The following is a 21,650-nucleotide window of genomic DNA, read 5'->3' on the forward strand; positions in this document are numbered from 1 at the left end:
CATTCTCTGTAATGTTCATTCTCGGTAATAGCGTTCTCGGTAATGGTTTTCTCGGTATTGGTATAGAACCCCTGGAATGTTGATATCTTCCGGCACCGTGATCGATGGAACGGGACCATTTTGGGTAGTAAATTACACAAAATCCACATTTTAGTCTTTGCTTTCCTGCTGCGGTTCTGGTTCGCATTTCTTCATGTCGGAATCCGGATTTCTTTCGGGTCGAAAGAGGAGTTCAAAGACTAGGCCTACCTGTACAGATCGACATGGTTGGTGTTTGATCGCCACCCGCACCCATACTTGGACAATTTGATCAGTCCAAGCCTAATTAGACCAATTACGGTTAAGTGAAGGTTAATCTAATTCCATTCTAATTTGTGATTGCTATTTTTGCTCTAATTCCAATCTAATGTGTGAAATGTTGCCATGGTCTTATTCTAATTCAAAACTAATTGGGAAAAGACTGTAGTTTATCATTCTAATTATAGTCTAATTTGTAAAGCTGCAATTCTAATTGTAACAAATTCTGGAAAAAATGAATTTTTACAATTTTAAGGTTATTTGAATTAGGAAAAACTGTTGAGCTATAATTCCAATTCAATTTTAATTTACAATGCCTTCTACAATGGTTCTCTGCTCCTTCCATATTAATATCGGCCTATGATATCTGTTATCGGCAGGGTTGCCATCGACATCGACCCAAAAATAAGGACAGTCGAAAAATTAGATCAGCATTAATAAGCGTTTGTGTACATATACGTTGTATTTATACGAGTCGTGGCATATCACGTTCCAGAAACAACATGCTCCAACAACTTCTTGTTAGCATAAAATGCTTCATGGACCTCACGACAGCTCATGTCTAAGTTCACCTTCACTCAGGGCCGAAACAGCACTTCGTAAGTCCCCCCTAACAACACGTTGGTCTGTACAATATAATTTAGATAAATTTATCAATGATTTAGAGCAGTGATTCCCAAAGTGGGCGCCAGCGCCCCCTGGGGGCGTTGGCGAGCGTCAAGGGGGCGCTGGACATGAAATGGGCGATTGGGGGGCGCTGGCTATGCAAATGGGCGTTAAGGGGGCGCTGAGAACAAATGAGGGGTATAGCATTGGACCGCAACTGCTTTATAATGCGGGAAATAATGATAAATAAATCAGGCCAATCGCAGTAAAAGAATTAAATATCGATTCAGTCAGGGCAGTTTACGGTCGATCCCGGCGTAGGTGTTTTCAATACCGATCCGTAAATGTGCCAGAAAAGTCTGCTGTTAGTTGACAATGCTAATCCTGTCCGTCAATCGACAGATTTGGCAATCAGCTGTACCAGGAAGCCCATTATTATCTGACAATGCTAATCCTGTCCGTCAAAGGACATATCCAAAAGTCGGCTGAATCCCAGAAAGCGTGTTACATTTACTTTCAACCAGGCGTAGGGACGTTTATTGCTGTCGTTGAATCAGAGTGCTACTATGAGTTCCGCGAAACGGAAATGTAGACAATACAGCTCGAGCTACCTTCGGTATGGGTTTATTCCTGCGCCCGATTCGGAGCTTCAGCCTATGTGTTTGCTATGCAATAAAGTTTTCTCGAATGAAGCAATGAAACCTTCAAGACTTTCGGAACATTTATCAAAAATCCACCCAGATAAAGCAGCCAAAGATTCATCGTTTTTTCAATCACTCTGGGACAATTTCAAAAAGCGAAAAACCATCGGCTCACTGTTTTCAAGCTCTTCTCAGAAAAGTGATGATGGGTTGCTTGCATCATACAATTTATCTTTGATGATTGCAAAAAAAGGCCAACCTCACAATATCGGCGAAGAAATAATCCTACCAGGCGCCCTGGAAATTTTGAACACTGTTGTGCATCACAAGAACTCTTCTTCAGTCATCAAGTCGATTCCTCTCAGTGATAATACGGTATACAGAGGCGGATTGATGAGATGGGTACCGATATAGAAGATAGGCTGTGCAGCATAATTAGGGACACTGAGTTTAGCCTCCAACTGGATGAGTCTACTTTGCCAGGAAATGAGTCGCTGTTACTTGGTTACGTTCGTTTTCTGCACGATGGAAGCTTACATGAAGACCTGGCAATGGCTTTAACTCTGGATACAGGTACTCGAGGTGAGACAGTGTTTCAAGCTATCAAATCCTACTTCGATAAATTTCAAATCCCACTGACGAACATCATAGCATGCGCAACCGATGGTGCTCCATCCATGGTCGGTCGTTATCGTGGCTTCAACGCCTTTCTAAAGGCAGCGAATCCCCGTGTACTCACACTTCACTGTGTAATTCATCGGCAGCATTTGGTGGCAAAAAATTTAAGCGTTCGTCTCCTCCACGCCATGAATACTGTTATTAAAGCAGTGAATCAAATTAAAGCTCACGCCCTGAGCACGCGCTTATTCAAACAACTATATGCAATGACAATGACGAAGTATTTGAACGTTTGTTGCTGCACACCGAGGTGCGATGGCTTTCCAAGGGAAACTGCCTTGCGCGATTTTACTCGCTGTTCCAAACTGTCGTGGAATTTTTGCAGAGCTGCGACCCAGGGCTTGCGCATGACGTTCTGGTTTCGAGAAACGACATCGCTTGCCTGACGGACGTATTCTCCAAATTTAATGACTTGAATTTATCTCTTCAAGGTAATGAGATAAATCTTATCAAGGCGCTGGCACTTTTTTCGGTGTCCAAGGGGGCGCTAGCTAGAAAAAGTTTGGGAGACACTGATTTAGAGTGTTGGGATCCAGTCACTACCTTCGAGTCACGAGTCATTGCAGATTTTGACTCGAGTCAAGTCAAGTCACGAGTCAAGTCACAATTCAAGTCAAATTGAATTTTTGAAGTTTGGGTGATGATTCAAAGTCATTACATTTTGCTAGCTGTGTGAAGGACAGATTAATTTATTATTATTCATCTTGGATCAAATAACGCATATCTAGGTAAATATACATGCAAAAAGACGTTGTATCCTTCAGGTACACGTAGAACCGCTAATAAAATACGCGAGTAACTGTGCAGCGCCATGCTACATTCAGTTATTATCAGCCAAAATATAGGACGTAATACGAAGCTTCGAGAAGTTGAAACAAAATGATATGGTACACCCATCTACACATCCGTGAGAATATTAACACTCAAACTATATTTGTTCGATTTAAATCATGCTAGAGGGTTGGTAAATGTGAGCACTGCGCAACGTAGCCTATAATCATTGAGCCATCTAAAAACAGAGACACATTGCTATGTAGCTTAATCTCCTACTAGTACTACTACTACTACGACTGTACGACAGCGTATGCTGTGATCGTTTAGTATGCGGCCAGTTTATTTGTGATCTAACAATGGAAGATCCGTGCAACATACAATCAGTAAATGATTATGGTTGCTCTCACAAGGGGCAACGGCGAATCTCGAACAATCCGAACATACACAAGATACAGTGATTTATGCAACACCGTTTAGCGGAGATGGGGTGCCGATGAATCCCTGGGACCGAAAATACTTGAAAAATTATCGATGATAATTTCATGCATACACTCCGTGAACTTGTCTACAATTTCGACGTGCGCTACTTATAGGGTCTCTGACAGATGTTTTTGTTTTAGGGGATGCAAACAAAATTTCGATCGGCGAATACATTTTTCTTTGTAACCTTCAACACGAGCAAACCAGCAATCATTTTTATTGTGAAGTGCAGATCTTAGATCAGGCTATATAATGACACATAATATTTTATTCAATACCTTTCTTGAGTAGATTTTTTTTGATTCATGTATAAAAATCATAGGGTGGGGACCGATGATACAAAGCTAAATCAAGCAAAATAATCAAGCATGCTAATCATGCAACAACTGAAACATGCTTACATACAGAAACCCTTTATGTAATAATTGCATATGATGTTTAATCGCTATAACGAGGTATTTGGAAGTCACAATGTCGATTTACGGGCAGAGGTGGTCAAAGTAGTCAAGATAGCTACTCAAGTAGAAGTAGAAGTAGCGACGAAAAAATCTACTCAAGTACAAGTAGAAGTACTTCTTTCATAAGCAACCTAAAACTACTTGAAGTAGAAGTAGATTTGACTGACTTTAAAAGTACTCAAGTAAGTAAGTAGTTGTGAAAACGATTCTGATTGGATGGATTATAAAAAGGTGCAAATTGAGCTATGTGATAGGTGACGAGCTTGATTCATTTTGATGCATACCAGCAGGTATCCAATTTTTGATAGCATAAGCATTCGTCCACATCATGGGATGAAAATGATAGTAGGCCTATTGATAAGGAAATACGATGCTAATCCTCTGTTTTCTCGAACAGCACGTTTTGGAATATAGCATGGTATGGCGCCATCCCCCATATTATAAGGCCCGTAGTTTAGTCGAAGAGCAATACGGAGAAGTTGTATAGGATACGGTGTAAACACTTTGCGCTATTAGTAAACGTTAATAAAAAATATGGTGGACCGTAAAATGCCATATTGTGTAGCTTTATTTCCAGAAATTAAAGGCATTACTGCACTTGCTTTTATACTTCAACATGTATACGCTATCCGGACAAAAGAACTGATATTAATTATAACTCAAAGTATATGATACTGGGAATTGAAAGTGAAATATATAAATACTACTTCTAAAAGCAGAATATGTATTTCATGTTTTTAGTCCAGAGAGTTTCAAAGGTGGTAAGCTAAAACAGCTCTAAAACTAAAAAAGAAAGTAAAAGTCCACTCTTCCAGATTAGGACACACCATGGACATATATGCTAGATTACGATATGACAAGAAAATGCAAGATTGCGAAACATCAGTTTCAAACGTTATGATGAGCCATATACTTTGATTAATTATTTCATATGGGCGAAGGGCGACAATGTGGTGTGAACGGAACCACGCCAACCTTCCACCTAAATCATATTCACCGATACTTTCGTGAAATCATACTGGTCACTCCATATCCACTGCGCACGAAGCGCGACGAAAATTCTGTGCTTTACTAAACTTTTATGAAAACTAAATGTTAATACTCCGTGAAAACAGCTTCGAAATTCCTCAGGCTATCTTCCCGATTGGAAGATTGAACTACTTCTACTTGACAAACTGGAAATAGCGAAAAGTAAGTAAGTAGATTACAAAATATTAAGCAGTAGAAGTGGCGAAAATCAGATCTACTTGAGTAAGTACCAGAAGTAGAGGAAAACTACTGATTACTTCGAAAAAGTAGAAGTACTTCGTTACTGACCACCTCTGTTTACGGGCAATATGTATGTACCTACAAATTTATAAGTTTGAGCCTAAATCGAAACGCGATTTTATGGCATCAGTTGAGTTTATATTAATTCTATTTTTGACGGTTGCGACCAAACATTCTTTTTATGGCTTGCTGTAGCTTAGATTATATTACACAACAAGAAATGTTGTCACACCTGAGTTTTTGAGAGTATGTCTCATAGGTCCCCGGATCGTGTGCCTTCGGAACTACCGGGTGGGGGCCGATGATACGACTCGAGTCAGGTCATGACTCGGGTCATCCCAACACTGATGATTTGTAGCTTTACTTTTTAACCCAAGTGTCCAAGTTTTTTTTTCAGTGCGCAATAAATGCTGCCTTCCCTACAGCTTATTCTGCTTTAAACTAACCAGCAAAAACCTGACACTGCTTTTTACTGCTACGATGACGTCCGCTGTGTTAGGTTGGGTACAGCCGAAAGTTGTACATTACTCACTGCCCTAGCGAAGCTATTGCACCACTTCGAAGTCAAATCAAGTGGTGCGTACGCCACGGGAGTTCCTGTCATTCATGATGTCATAAAATCTGGACGCAAGAGCATAATTTTAGAATATTATGCAAGACATATACCAGAGAGAAATAATCGAAGTTCTGTAGTTGCTGGAAATAAGACAAAATAAGGACGCAAGTCGAAAATAAGGATATTTCTTAGAAATAAGGACAGTCGAGTTTTCTAAGACGTGACCCTTCAAAATAAGGACAAATCTTAGAAATAAGGACGGTATGGCAACCCTGGTTATCGGCCTTGTGAGTGTGTCAATAATCAGTATCGGCCTGCAAAAATAAATATCGGTCGGCCTCTAGTTTGCACAACACTGCCAGAATACTTGCTCCCACCTTGAGACTCCCAACAGGCCTGGTCCTGTCAGCCACATCCAAGTTCTTCTACGTCTCATTATTCGTCATTAATTAGCAGAGCTTCAACCGTACACAGAATACATGCCTAAATAGCAAGTTCACATTTAGCAACATATTGTGGAAAAGCATGACGAAAACTCGACTTAATGGGTGAGAGATATTGACAGGTGGAAATAGGTTTTGTATTATGATAGAGCTCCTATCACAATACCTCCTTGACCATCTATTTACTTGCGACCAAATGTTGATCTTCTGGGTTCTAACCCTGATATTTAATCGACGATTGGCCGTACAATGCCACAGATGCTTTATTCTGGTCGATATTTACAATGTTGCTGAAAAGGCACAATTACTGGCAACATGTTTCGGCCATAATCAACACATCACGTGTCGTCTACTTTGGGATGAAAATGGAATATTTCTGAGTCTTTTTCTTTGGGTAACATTGGACAAATTCTCACAATTTTGCTACCCATTTTCCTATCACGGCCCCGCTAAACAACCTCAGGCCCGCATACGGCGAACGGGAAGGAGCAAGCAATTTTCATCTGTTGCTTTACTCTGATACACCGACTATTCCATATCATATTGGATCCATTTCAGCAAATTCTCGTCCGTGAATTTGAGCGGATATTATCAATTTTCAACAAATATTGCGACTGCTGTGCCTTGATGTAGAAAAAAATGCATTGAGACACATTCACAGACATGGATTAGCATGGATTTCGAAAAATTTCCCCAGCTGTAAATTGTATTGAAACTATTGTTGTTGATAAATTTACTGTCAGCGGCGAGGAGTGTACAAGTACTCGATAAAGCATCGTATGAAATACGTCGGAGCCGGAGCTACCCCTTAAATAACTGGCTCTAGCTCCGGCTGAATTTTATGTAGAGCTCCGGCTCCAGCTCCGGTAAAATGCACGGCTTCGGGGCTTCGGCTCCAAAGCCCTGATTCAAACGCTATGCCACGCCTTTCAAACTGCTGTTCACAAAGTCCTGGTTTTTGATCCAGCACATACATGATCACCCAAATCATTTCCATCAGAAATTGTACACAAAGTCAGCAAGTCGTATTTTGTCAAACATTGTTAGTTTAGCGCAGCAGACGAATGGTTGGACATGAGTTTTTCCAGCAGGGTCCCGGCGTACTGCAGACGATGGCCCAGTTCGCGACTGCATCCGTATTTCTCAATCAGCCTCTGCTTGTACGTGCGAAAGTTTCGTTCACGGTCGATCACACCCATCAGAGGACAGAGAATCACTCTGATGCGGTCCTGCATCATAGAAAAATGCATTGAAGCACTCGCACAAGTGTTCATAGTCAATGTTGATACTCAAGTAGAAGTAAGCTAGTATGTCTCTAATCTATCACCAGTAAAAGATGCTTAAAATAGTCAGGGTCATAAGTAGTGCTGGCAATAATGATTCAAGGACTCCAATCTCAATCGAGTATTCATTCTTATGATTCGAGTATTGCAAGAGATGATTTTTTAGCACTGAAATTATACATTCCTTGCTATACACGAGAACTATAGTTTTGATTGTATTTTCAAATGCAAACTTCGATTGGTCATATCTATGGCTGGGCAAAATCGAGTAACTGATAGATTCGATTACACTGGTCAACAAAATGAATTTTTTTTTTAGGCAGAACATATGAGAGCCGTTTTTGGGGTTTTTGAAGTTGCTGATTACGAATATCATATTAGTTTTGTCAGATTGGTTCCTGTCAGAAGATATCTATGACCCTAAAAAGCCCAAAATTACTGTATTTACCCTTAAATATTTCACTTGGTAGGAAGAAAATCGTATTTTTTTCCAATTTTATAATGCGCGTAAATGGCTAATTGACTACGAAGAACCCTCAAGTCATTCTCAGTCATTCTATCAATATTAACATGGCATGATGTGTTTTTCGAAAAAGCAATTTGTCATGCATAAAAATTGTACTTTTGCACAACGGAAATTCATATTCTCCTGTATCAATTGGTCATTCCACCAAGATTAAAGAGGAGTATAAAACTATAAAATTTGTCCTTGAAAGGCTTAACTATAATACTCATATGTGTCTCATTTCTTTTGACTGGTAATGGATAATTTTCCACCGATTTACCAAAGTGGGTATACCTAGTAACCCTATCAAACAAGAAGCTTAAATCATGTATCTGGTATATTCGAATACCGATGAAAGATTCCAATTTCACATTAGGAAGGAGCTCACAGCATATAATTTATCCTAATATGTAGTAAATAATACTTTTTAAATGATCACAAAGCCCCAACTACAGACAGTTGGTCCGAAAATTTGTATGTGCATATCGAAAACTTGGAACAAACATGAGCATAAAAGTTCACTTCCTGTTCAGTCATTTTGGTATATTTCCCGATTATCTTGTTGATTAGCAAGGGGAGAGGTTCTACCAAGACATTAGAACAACAAAGGAAGGATACCAAGGCAGATGAGATGAACCATTGAATACATTATGTCAGACCGTTGCCGGAACCTTTCGAGAAACTGCACTAAATAGCTTACAGGCGAAAATCGTACAAAAAACAATTTCGATCTAAAAGATATCAATAATATTGTATTCCAACCGATTATTTCATGTTTACAATAGGTGGTTGACATAAACCTGATTGAATTAATGCCACGTTATTTGAGTATCCAGGTTAATTCTTATATACGTGACTGAAGTTTATTTATGTAACTGATATCCGTGAAAGTCTGTAACTATATTAAATTTATTACCCCTAATTATAGCGCTGTTGCTGTAGTTTGATTTAAAACAGTCTTCTGTGTGTAAAAATAACAAGTAGATTGAATTTCTAAACTTTATTGTACGACTAACCCGATTTTTTATGTAGTCATCACCACGAAAATGGAAGATTTTGGTCAAAATAGCCCCATGGCTTATCTCCACAGCAAGAGCCAATTTGAAAAAACCAAGGTCATATTCGGAATCAGTGCCCTTCAGAACCCCCCAAACCACTCTTACTTTGTCTGCCTAAAATATGTGTTGACCAGTGTTATGAATCATGCGATATGCTTCGAGTTAGGTAATCGAGTATCACTCATCATGACATCACATCACAACAGAATGTACTTCGTCAACGTTCGAATATGCACCATTCATCCCACAGCAAAGAATATAATGCTTGTTATCCATCTCAAAAGATACTTTGGTATTTTTTAGACCATTCCGATTTTATTTCACTTGGTGCCAATGTTGTGGGATGATCATGATTTCATATATTTGCTACATCCAGTAACCTTCGTAGCGTTGCACTATGTTTGATAAGCCACGATACCGCCAATCAAGGTCTCCAGGCTTCAACAGTGAAAATTAGTATGGAAACTATAATCTTGTTGATAAATAAACTTTCAGTGGCGAGAAGCGTATAATTTCAATACTCGAATAAATCGTATCACAGCCTACGAAACATGTAGTACATAGCTATGCACGTCAGTGGAAAGAACATGCGAAGTCGTGATCAACTTTGCACCTTCAAGAATCTCTTGAAATATTTCATATACCCGGGGCGGGCAACATACGGCCCGCAGCGGGATTGCGAGCGACCCGCATACAGTTTCTGGTCTTGCATGATAATGTGGCCCGTGCCTATCTGCATTTGAAATCACATATCTTCGGCCATGAACCTGAACAACGTGCGTTCCAAGCTAACTGATATCCACGTGCAATTTTAATTAAGGGTTTCTACGAACAACATGTATTCAGAGTTCAAAGAACTTTTATCAACCGCTGATCAACAGCTTCTGAAGTACGGCAATAAATTCATTGCATCATGTTTTTATCTCAAGGCTTTAAACGGAAGGTTTAGATTAAAAAGGATTTAATCCTTCTATAAGTGGATATATACGCGATTACTGTATCGATTGAAGAACCCGGCCTCTCAAGTAGGCTACTTTAGTTTCCCCTATGCGACCCTGCCGACTGGAGAAGTTGCCCGCACCTGCCATATCCCAAACACAATCTCACATAACCTCAAAGAAGTTGATCTGCATGGTCCCGTTGCTGAGATGCAGCACGATGGCGCTTCTCGCTCGAAACCACGTTCTGAGGAAGGGCAGACGAGCGTACTGGTCACCTTCCTTTGGTGCTATGGACGCCCCGGCCTGAAACGCAAATCCACAGTCAAGAAAGTGTGCCGGTATTTAAAGTTCAAACCTACACATCTTAGTTGAAACGTAGCGACTCATTTCAAGTGTTGCGATGTAATCGGTAGCCTTGAGTCGAACGTCATTTCGAGTGACTCTGGACATTAGATTTTTAGCAAAACACATTTTCAGCAATACTTGTTTGTTTTTAAAATTAGAATGATTACGAGCTTTTTTCAAATAATACAATAATTATAATTCTAGTTATTCAGTTTTTTCCAAATTAAATTAGATTTATAGCTGTACTGTTGATTTCCGAATTAGATTAGAATTAGAATTGTAACAACTGGTTTTCTGACACAGTTGAATATAATTACTGAACTCGCGAAAACTTGAACTTGAATCAAGTTCCGTTCATACAAATCTGAGCACGTTCTCAAAAGTACGAGAATGGCAAATATCTGTACAGCAAGCTTACTTGGTTTCATACTATACAGTTCTCCTGTAGCATTTTCAGAAAAACATAAATTAGATTAGAATTAGAGCAAATCAACATTTCACAAATTAGACTAGAATTAGATTACCGGCATTCCGCTCTATTCAGTCCAATTTAACAACTAGAATTAACCAGTTGTATAAGTCTGCTATAAAGGCAGCGCAGAGTAAAATCATGCTTCAGTGTGGAGACGAATAATGTCACCCTATCTTGTCAAAATTGCCAAAAAATACCAACTTGAGAGTATTAATGCGCCTGATTTACGAATGGTTGTAAATACACTTTTATTTCAAATGAGATCACGATAAACTCGACCCACCTTGAGCAAATGCTCGCTCATGCAGTTGCGGAAATACTTGAGCAAGGTGACTTTTTTGGTTAGCGTAGGCGGGTATTGTTGGAGTGTGTAATAAGGTTCTGCCATGTCTCTGTCAATGTACTCCACTTGCTCGTCGTTGGCGTACAGAAGTATTCGTGTGCTATCATTGAACAAAACTCCATTGCTGTTGTCACATAGCTGGTAACCTGAAATTTGAAGCGAATTTATCAACATTCGGACCACAACAATTTCTATATCGTTGCTGGAAAACAAACTGTCCGGCGCCAACTTTTTGATTTTTTTTCTTCCATCGCTATTTGGACATAGGTCTTTTGTCTTAACCTGGTTCCGAGTTCTTAAGTAGCATGAATTTCTAGTGAAGTGGACATATGAATTTGAATTGTCGAGGTAAATTCAAAACAAATCAGGTTTAGGACCAAAGTATATGGTCAAAGTCAAAATTTTCAAAAAGGGAAGATGTAGGGACCACTGTTGAACAGCTAGAAAACTTTGCAGGTTTTTGAAATTAGATTGGAAACGGCTAGGCAGTTTGAGTTTTGCAAATTAAATTAAAGTTGAAAGTAGTGAATTCGCAACAACTTGACAATTGAATAAAATTGCCCGTTAGAAAGAAATGCAACAGAAATCAAGTTCAGTTCGTATCGAAACAGAGTTGATTCTGATATAGACGAGAATGGCAAATGTCTGCATACCAAGTTTGGCTCATTTTGCATGATGCAGTTCTCCTGGAGCATTTTCTGGAGGACAGGGAAATAGATTAAAATTGGATTAGAGCAGCGGTACTCGCTTCGTATTACAAGAAGTCATCAAGATATGATAAAAATTTCAACTCGTTTTCTGAAATTGGGTGTAAGAACCAAAAATCATGATAGAAATATTAGAGTTGACACTTCAGGCCATATAATAAAATCATTTTTAGAGATCAATTATTTTCATTTTTCAGCCATTTTATAATACAGAAACGACGCATCTGGCATCGCTACTGTGCATACCAACAGGGATATTTAAGATTCCAAAATTTCCATACCTAGGCCGTACTTACCCGTATAATCCACCCATTTGCTAATCCAGAGTACCGGTAGAGCTGCTGGGTCTTCCACCTCATCTGTAAAACAAAAATATCTGTCAAATAAAAAAATTTCACATGTAAGCAGATTATCTGAATGCTATAGTTTCCTATTGAATTTTTCAAAACCTTGTTTTCTCACGATTAGATCAGAAAATGCCTGTCTAAATCTAAAATACATTGTTTCATACACATCAGTGCCATAAAGTACAATCACAATAAGTCATGATTTTGTTTGGAGCAAAAATTGGGCAGAGTATTTTTTAAATGCCTTAAAATTGGATTTCATTCCCGTGGTTGTAATGACTCGAGTCACGATTTTTTGGTTACTCGACTTACTCGAGTCAATTTTTGTATTGACTCGAGATTAGGACAGCCAAGACAGATATTTCACCGGCCACTTGGGGACAACAAGGGACCAACGCGGGTCGAAAGCAGGTGACCACGAGGGAAACCAACTGGTAACCACGAAATTGTGGCGGATCTGTCGGTATTAGGTAGGGTACCAATTGGGTGCCCAAGACGCCGGATAGGTGCCACAGCCCGCCGCCGCAGGCGACCACTAGCCCTGTCTCCTACTTCTGTACTATCTCATCCACTAATATCATACCCCGAAACCTACTACAATAACATCTATTCACACAGTCATCGGGAAAATCAGTATATTGCAAAATTTATACATGCAGTGAAACTATATACAATTGGCGATAGTGAGTAGTAATAAATGAATAAACCACAATGTGTGGGACACCCTTCTCCTTTTAGAAGTGTGCCTTATGGTGTCGCACGTTGGCTTGAGAAAGTTTGAGTGATCCACAACTAATTTGAGGCAGCAATTTGAGGTAGTAAGAGGTGATGAAAAAATTACCAAAATTGGCAAGACTTGAAAAAGACGCAATTACCTCAAGCTAGCAAAATAATACTAAAAGACATGGCAAAAATATGTACGAAGAGGCAGTGTCACATGAAGCAAGGTAATGCATGATAAAGAAATTGGAAAGCAATATGCAAAAAGGCATCACATAAAGCAAGGAAAAGAATGATAAAAAACATGGCAAGGATATGCACAGAAAGCATTATTATATGAAGCAATGAGCAATTGAAATAGGTTACTGTAGTCATTCAATATGCAAGTCAAACATGATTACGCCAAGGCATGACATTAATTTCAAAATCTGAAGAGGCAGCATGTACGAGATCAGTTTCGGAACGTGAAGAGTTTGCAAGGGGTAGTGGGTAATCCCTCTCAGTTTGTTTTCTAGGGAATTTCTGGGTGTGAATAATTTCGAATGCAACACACACATTCCCTAATTTTTTAACTTAACACGTGGACCATTCTAACGGAAGGATAATGTCGTTCTAGGCCAGGCAGATATCAAAACTAAAAAGACTAGCCAACTTCAAATTCCACGATTCAACATATACGCAACGATAGACGTATATTTTTAGTTTCACAGCAGATACGCGGAGTTTCTCCCGTGCAAAGAAATAAGCGTTAACATCGACTACAGAAAACCATCCAATATATTTAGTGTAACATTCGTACAGCGTACATTTGGGAGGTCTACCATAAAGATACGACTCGGCAAAGAAATTACACGACTGCACTCACAAAGTATTTCTACTCTATCAGAATTCTCCAATAGGTTTTACCTACTTGCACCACTTACTCCAGCAAATATGTTTAGACTACTCCAGCTTCTACAGTTTAGGAAAAAATGACTACTTACTCTTTACAATTTGGATTTTGTAAGGTGGCTAGTAGTTTCAGGATGAGTTTGTTTCAACAACAGCATGAAATAGCCTCTTTATCTACAGTGAAGACATGAATTAGTCATTTTGCATTAGCCTACAAAGATACATATTTCGATTTCGATATTAGCCTCCCCGATTAACTGCTAAAAGTATGCAATCCATTGAAAAAAGTCTACTCTCTGATACTACTCCGTTCATTTTGTACTTCCACCTGAAATAGTTTTGGCATGCCATGGAAATTGCTTCTTCCACTCCAAATTTGGTAAAGCATAACTCCTATTCGAGCACCTCTGGCAATATTTCAATTTCTTGGTATGTCCTGTCACAGAGTCCAGAGTGCAATAGTCACACAGCCGAAGTAACTTGGATTATCATACCATCGAAACACTCTTCGCGTGCTCACAGTCAAATGAAACGATTGATATTATGAATACGCCGCGCTTTTCTGGTTGAAAGTAACCCCAATGCTTCAGATTGAGGCATTGTGGCACTCTTGATTCTTCTTTCGTCCGTACCTTGAACTACCGGCACAATCTCTGGAGTTGGCAAGCCATCTTCGCATGGAACCTTCGACAACCTTTTCGGTGCATTCATTTGTGGCCAAGTTCATCTTGGCTGCAGCTGTTTAAGGTAAATCAGTCCATAGCTGAATAAAATACTTCAAATTCTATCGAGCAACATACCAAATAAAAATTACTGTATCTTTCAGACCGATTTTGTCAATCTGTCTTCCGAAGATACTGCAGCATTTTGCAATTTCATTTTTTATTAGTCTTGGCATTGTCCACCTCATGAAGTCGTCAGTATTATTTCCACCAGCACCGATAACAGCCTTCACCTATAAGAAAGTGCAGATTAGTACGTGCCTGCACCTTAATGGGCAGTGGTATTTTATAATTTATTCAAATACTCCAGAATCACTTTTTACAAGCTGATCCATCTTTTTGAGTTCCTCTTTACATGGAAACGCGGCAGGGAGTTCGGTAGGCAGAGACACTTCGAAGTGTGGCAGAATCAAGTCCATGATTCTTTCTGTTTTGTAAACACTCTTTGACATTTGCTTGATGTGTTGTTGAACGTTGAGGACTTTATGACCCATGGTTTGCAATCTAACATCCATGGCTCGCAATGCAGCATCCATGCTGGCTTGCAATTGAGCTGATATGCCTTTAAGATAAAATTGATAGTTTTAATTATTTACATACTGCGGACATCAAAATCATACACACCACGACTGTGATTTGGAGTGTGTTTGACGGAGGTGGCTATATCCTCACTAATGTCAATTTCACTGTCGAGAGATTGATCTGGTTGGCCATCCACGCAGTCGGGCACTTCCTCTCCATCGTCTATTTTATTGTCGTCGAGAGATTGAAGCGATTGATTGAGTTGCCCGTGTGTGCAGGTAGGCTTTTTGACTGAGAAGCCTAAAATACAGTAAGACTGTAGGAAAAATGAACTCTAATTTGATAGCCACCAATTTCAACTGATTCCAAATTCATATTTTTGGCATGGTGCCAATATATTCCTTTGCAGCTAGCATTTTTACTGCGGCTCAGGTTACAAAAGCAGATTATTTGGCGCCGACAATTTCTGTGTCTGGACATCTCAATATTGAAGGTTAAATACCGACTTGCGTTGCTATTTTGTGCCATAACTTCAAGTGAAATCCCAGCAAACACCCGATATCCCATGGAGTTACTGGTATGTCCACAATTGTTCCCACTCGTCCCACCTCCCACACTTAGTTACGGAGGACTTGCTAAGTATGCCCAACATTGGACGTCAATTTATGTAACTCCAGGTGACTACCAGAGGAAGTGAATTTTAGAATGCTCTGATGCTAGTCACCAATGACCATTCCAGTAGATGTGATAATGGCGAGATGCCTGGATGCCACCTACACAGGAGTTCGTCAGGATGTCCCTACTTGGAAATCGTTTCTATGAATTCAAGTGTGCATTGTGCAATCAATGCAAAATAAGTTTTCTGAATGCACTCATGATATACATTTCACCATTTGTAATCTATCGGAGTGAATACGAGAATGTTGATTAATGATATGGCGATGACTTTTCTATCGCACGGAACTTCAGAAGCCCGCCTATCGATGATCGCGATATGTACGATATAGAGACATAACAGCTATTTTATTGTGACATTACTGGATCGAAATGTCCACGTCAAGGCAAAATATGTTATTTCAAATACCGTAATTTTCCATGTATAATCCGGAAAATTTACACGATTTTTTGCCCTAAAATCGGAGGGTGCGTATTATACATGGGAACAACACGCTTGAAAAAATCTCCCTCGATAAAAAAACTGGAAATCAAACCTTTCTTCATGTTTGTTTCCAATCGCGCATCACTTTCAGCCGTCGCGGGTAGTAATTCGTATTATAGAGTGTGACGCGCTGCCAATTAACGGAAGCGCGTTGCTAATTACGAGAGCCGTGTGCACAATCACGCGATCGCCCGCTGAGTTGGTTTGCCGTTTGTACGCGAGCGAAATGAGGTCAGTAATAGACACTCGCACGCGGCAATTCTCGCCAATTCATCGCGTCAACGACAGGCCCGAACAATCGCATGTACAAGAGGCCATGTGCGCAAGATATAATCGCTTGCGTAATCAGTCACATCTCCAGCAGACCTGTTGCGCATGACATAACCGTTAGCCTAGGCGCAATCGCATCTGTAATAGGCATCGTGCGCAAGATGTCGGTTCGTTTGCCCAAACTAACTCGCCGCCGGCCTCGCAGGCTTTGGCTTCTATCTACTATCGTTTAGAGACAATACCGTTAATTGTATAATTATTAACAATCGCGTTTGTAATAGGTCTCCTCGTGCTCAAGATGTATCGCGCCACCCGCCTCGCAGGCTTTGGCTGCTATCTACTATCGTTTAAAGACAATCTCGCTAATTGTATAACGATTAGCGATCGTTGTGTAACGACTGTTCAAGAGTGACATCTCGGAACTATTCATGTACTGAAATGAAGGGTGCGTACTATACATGGGTACAGGCTTTTTCCCAGAATTTACATGCTATTTTAGGGGTGCGTATTATACATGGGGGCGTACTATACTTGGAAAATTACGGTATACCGTATACCAGGGTTGTAACCAAGTCACATTGTTCCGAGTCACGAGTCAATCTTGCTTTTCTGGTTTTGACTCGAGTCACGTCGAGTCATTTTCAATTCATCTCCGACTCGAGTCCGAGTCCAAGTCACCGTTAAAAGGCTCAAGTCCGAGTCATAGTGCTATGACTCGAGTCGAGTCCAAGTCACAGTATTGAAGTCATGTTCAACTCATGTTTTCAATCCTGAATTAGCTTATAGGTTATAGAGAATCAACGAATTCATTCTACATGCTATCTGATATAGAACCAACGAATTCACGTCTAGATTCCAGCTGATAGAGAATCAACAGATGCATGGTTATGTAGATGTACAGTTTTTTTTTCACATTATCAGGTCGTTGACTAAAAAAGGTCAGCTTTTCTGCTCAGCTCCCAAAATAGCCGCCGGAGCGTTACTAATATGAGATTAAATTTTGGATTAACTACAAATAGAGATTTTAGAATTTTACCGGCCACCTCATGATATTGTTATATTGTGTAAAAATATGATTCATAGCAAATTTGGCTCAATTCCAACTAGAAAACGCGAATTTATTAGAGTGGAATATTAGTCGGCTTACTAATAGCATGTAATTATATTATGTGAAATTATTTCTCACCGAAAACTCTCCCTTTATTTTCAAATATAAAATTTTCTCCTCTCATATCATTGATTCTAATTTTTAAAATAAGCCAGATTCAGTGTTCTTTTTATGCAACATAACAATTTTACCAAGTAGCCACCCTGTGAAATAAATAAGAAGTTGTTTTTGAACAACCCTATTGTACAAACATCATACAACATTAGCCATTTATTATTATTACTCACGTGCACAATGCACATACCTAACAAAACGTCAAATGGGTGGAGTGTATTGTGTGTTTTCACTGACAGCAGATGAAATCAATAATGAGTTAGAATTCAAAAATACCAAAGTGGAAAGGAGATCCTCATAGGCTATATGTTATAGCGGCATGGCCTTAGAATAAATCCACATCTACTGAAACACGTTCCACTGGTGCACTATACAGGAATTGACAAGCATTTTGAACCACATTGAAGAGCATTGGATACTCATTATTTCTGGTCGCCCAATAATGCAAAGAATCAACGCCTCCAAATCTACAAATGAGCTTATCAGTCTCTTCCAAGTACTTGACCATCTAATGTATTTCATTGCCTCTAATTGAACTTTGCTTCGATTGTTTGCTTGTATAATTGAAAAGTCTGGAGTACTTTGATTATGGAGGATCTATTACCTCTTCATCACAGGATGATTTTGTACAATGCATTGCTACTATATGTGCCATTGTCTGTTGTTTTTACGGCGGCATATCTGATATCAGACGAGTGCAACGAAAGCAGTGGCGACAAATAGCGATATCGTCAGAATTCGTCATATGCGTGAATCTAGCCAGTACGATTCGCGAATTTCTTTATCTTCAAGTCATATAAAATATGCCGAGTCAATGACTTGGGTCGAGTCATGCGTAATGACTCGAGTACAAGTCGAGTCAATCCAAATATTGACTCGAGTCGAGTCGAGTCATTTTCCCTTTTCAAGAAAATGACTCGAGTCAAGTCGAGTCACCAAAAAATCGTGACTCGAGTCGAGTCATGACTCGAGTCATTACAACCCTGCCGTATACCCAATGCATGTGAAATCTTCCGACATGAAAACTTGACAACCGTAAAATGGTATGGTGATGACTATTCCAATCACGGAACTACTCAGTCTATTATCGATAATTAAGGCCGCACTGCGCAAGACGCCAGCGATTATGCATATGATGCCTTCCTTCAGATACCTGTCGAGTCTCGAGTGCCGACTGTCGAGCCGAGCACGCCTGTTGCTTATTCATTCAACCATAAAACCAAAAGACTGCGTTCTTCCATAGTGTCCTATATGGTGTCGACACAAGCAAATCTCACGGCTCAGTGAAATTGTAACACGACACAATTTCAATTTGGCTACAGGCAATTTGACGGTCATTTTTGAAGAGAGAGAGTTAATCTCACGTTACCCTCTCGTTTTGCCAGACAGCATTGATGCGTATCAATGCCAATCTCCATAACAATCAAATATTCGAGGCTAATAGGCTTTTTGCAGGACTTCGATCACGTGACTAGATACGCATAGCAACAACAAATTGGTTAGCAAGCTACTTTCTCGCGCACCTGCTTCAGTGCTAAATATCGCATAGTGTACTGTTGATTTCTGGTTGTAAACGTTTCGGAAATTTGTTGTAGAAGTCATCAGAGATTTACCTATGCTAGATGTCAATCCTGTACAAAGCACATAGAATGATATCTCAGAGTTACGCAGAAATCCGTCGTTCACGTAGCCGTATTTCGGATACAGTATAATATCGTTTTCGGGCTGTAAACGTTCGCAAGTGTCATGGAGATGCGCAAGGATTCAAATATGTTGGATGTCTTTGATTCATGAACTATGTAAACTCCTTGCGTCAAAATGATCGACATTGTAGCCGTTATTTGGTAGTCAACTATGATTTTATGACACAAAATTCGACATTGCAGGACATTGACTGTGTGATATTTATTGCAGCATCAAGTTAGGTGTGGATAGTATACTATAGTTGTATTGTAGCGGTAGTTGGTAATCATTGCAGCATTTTGATGATTGATATCGATTGCAATATATATAGGATACTGCTATTTTTAAGCCTAAGAGACGATGACTGCCAATGCCAGTACGTTGATGTGTTATGAATTCATGCAATGTGCTACATACCATATATACATTAAATATCCTAAGCTATTGCATGACTTCTCAGTTGAACAATTCAAAATATTTAGACCTCTACACCTATAATAAAAGTTATTGATCATTCTATCATGCTGCCAAGTGCCACTACCCGAAGGAAAATGATCATCAGCTCCAATTGAGGGTGAAACAAACTGTCCCGGGGCCTGGATTACTTGATTGATTGCCTGGATTGGATTACTTCACTCTATGGCACAGTGCAAATATCTTGAGTTTCAAGACATATGGCTATACCACATGCATACGGATTAATGATCTGATGGATTATCCCAAGAGAGCTGAACATAGGCAACTAAGAAATTAATGATGCCCTCGTCAAGAATTCAGCCTGGATCCAATTAATATCACCACATAAAATTTGGTCATGCGGTGGAAGGCAGCGTGGTTTCATGCCAACAGAAAATGTCAGCAGATGATCTGACCACTGACTAACTGTCCTGAACTTCTTTCCCGATGTTGATGTCTGCTTTGAAAATGATATTTCATTTGTGTACAGCAAGACAAGCGCTCTTCCGTGGATGCTATGAATATGTCTAGACAAGTGGCTATGGAGGTGGAGGAAAATACATACGCATCACAGTCTTGGCAGTTATTGAACTTGATACGGTTAACATCCATTTTTCTTCAACTATTTCTTATGCTCTGGGTATCAAATGCACAAAAATCTTCTTCGCAAGTTTATTTGAAAATTCAATGAATCAAAGAATATCATAAGTTCAGAATATTACGGATTCAATGCGAAAGAAACAATGTTAGTCGTCTTTAGAGGATGTTTCTGAGTTGGTTGAGCCAATACACAGAGGGGGTCAGCAACGAAGTACTATTTTATCTGAGTACTAGCGTCATTATGAGTTTAGGCTACTTCCACTTCTACTTGACACTTTTTAGGTAGTACTTTTTTGCCAGGTTTGGGATTTGGCAACTAGAAAGTAGCTTTGGCGCATGATTGCATCCCCTTCAAGCGTGAGGTTGTCATAACAACTGGGCAAAATAGCCCCAGTACCGCGGTAACTAAATTAATTTTTGAAAATTGCACTTATTTGTGGTGTCATCACCCTTTTGCGTTGATCAAGAAGATGCAACATGCAATGTTTACAGTTGTCACATGGCATCAATTTCTAAAACTAAGTGACCTCAACCAAATCTACTTCATGTAACGAATTTCTTGACCGCTTTTCAGAAATTCATTTCTACTTCCACTTGAAGTACTTTGGACATGTCCTGGAAGTAATTAGTGCCACTTGTACTGGAGTATAAATTAAGGCATTACTTCTACTCGGTTCCCAACAATGACCACGTTGACCACGTCTGGGTATAGGATGACCGATCTTGTCACTGCGTTTGAGCTGCTCTAAGAGTTATATGATAGTTACTTCCCTTAGTTCGCTAAATATCGCACATATGTGACATCAACTATTTATCAAAATCGAGTGTGATTTGCCAAATCCACTTCAATCGCAGTTGCGAAGTAGTGCTGATAAAATCGGCATTGTATAAGGCAACAATAAAGTGCACTGATTTGCTTAGTCTTGACGGCAGGTTCTCCCAAAAGATACTTCCGATGTGTTCAGCGACGTTTGTTTTATAGCAGCACGCCAGCACCCAAACCAGCAGACAGTATAACATTATTATTAATATTATCCTGATCCTTGCGGGTCCCGGCTGCTACAGTCATATCTTCAATCCAAAATCAGGCTCCACAACAGACAAATAGAACTGCTTGAACTAACAAATACTCTTACCAGAATATAAGCCAATCGCTTACTTCAAATGCATAAATTTAAGTACATATGATCAGAGTTGAGTAC

General features: G+C 39.6%; 1 protein-coding gene across 14 annotated transcripts in view; it reads right to left on the reverse strand.

Moving 5' to 3' along the window:
* Positions 1-4,437: 4,437 nt before the first annotated feature.
* LOC145445015 (kinesin-like protein KIF9) overlaps positions 4,438-21,650 on the reverse strand; it is a 75,628-nt gene continuing 58,415 nt past the window's right edge. For 9 of the 14 annotated variants that reach the window (XM_080323111.1, XM_080323114.1, XM_080323107.1 and 6 more), the window contains 4 exons: positions 12,138-12,215; positions 11,090-11,295; positions 10,161-10,292; positions 4,438-7,431 (listed from right to left, as the gene is read on the reverse strand). In XM_080323111.1, coding sequence (XP_080179237.1) covers positions 7,246-7,431; positions 10,161-10,292; positions 11,090-11,295; positions 12,138-12,215 — 602 coding nt within the window. In that variant the 3' untranslated portion in view covers positions 4,438-7,245. Of the gene's footprint in view, positions 7,432-10,160; positions 10,293-11,089; positions 11,296-12,137; positions 12,216-12,824; positions 14,553-14,614; positions 14,770-14,852; positions 15,099-15,160; positions 15,359-21,650 lie in introns of those variants that run through there. The other 5 variants (XR_013916841.1, XM_080323108.1, XR_013916843.1 and 2 more) reach the window with 5 other exon arrangements.

This window comes from Botryllus schlosseri, chromosome 8 (assembly GCF_051294905.1).
Source record: "Botryllus schlosseri isolate E-star chromosome 8, Bs_hap1, whole genome shotgun sequence".
Classification (NCBI taxonomy): domain Eukaryota; kingdom Metazoa; phylum Chordata; class Ascidiacea; order Stolidobranchia; family Styelidae; genus Botryllus; species Botryllus schlosseri.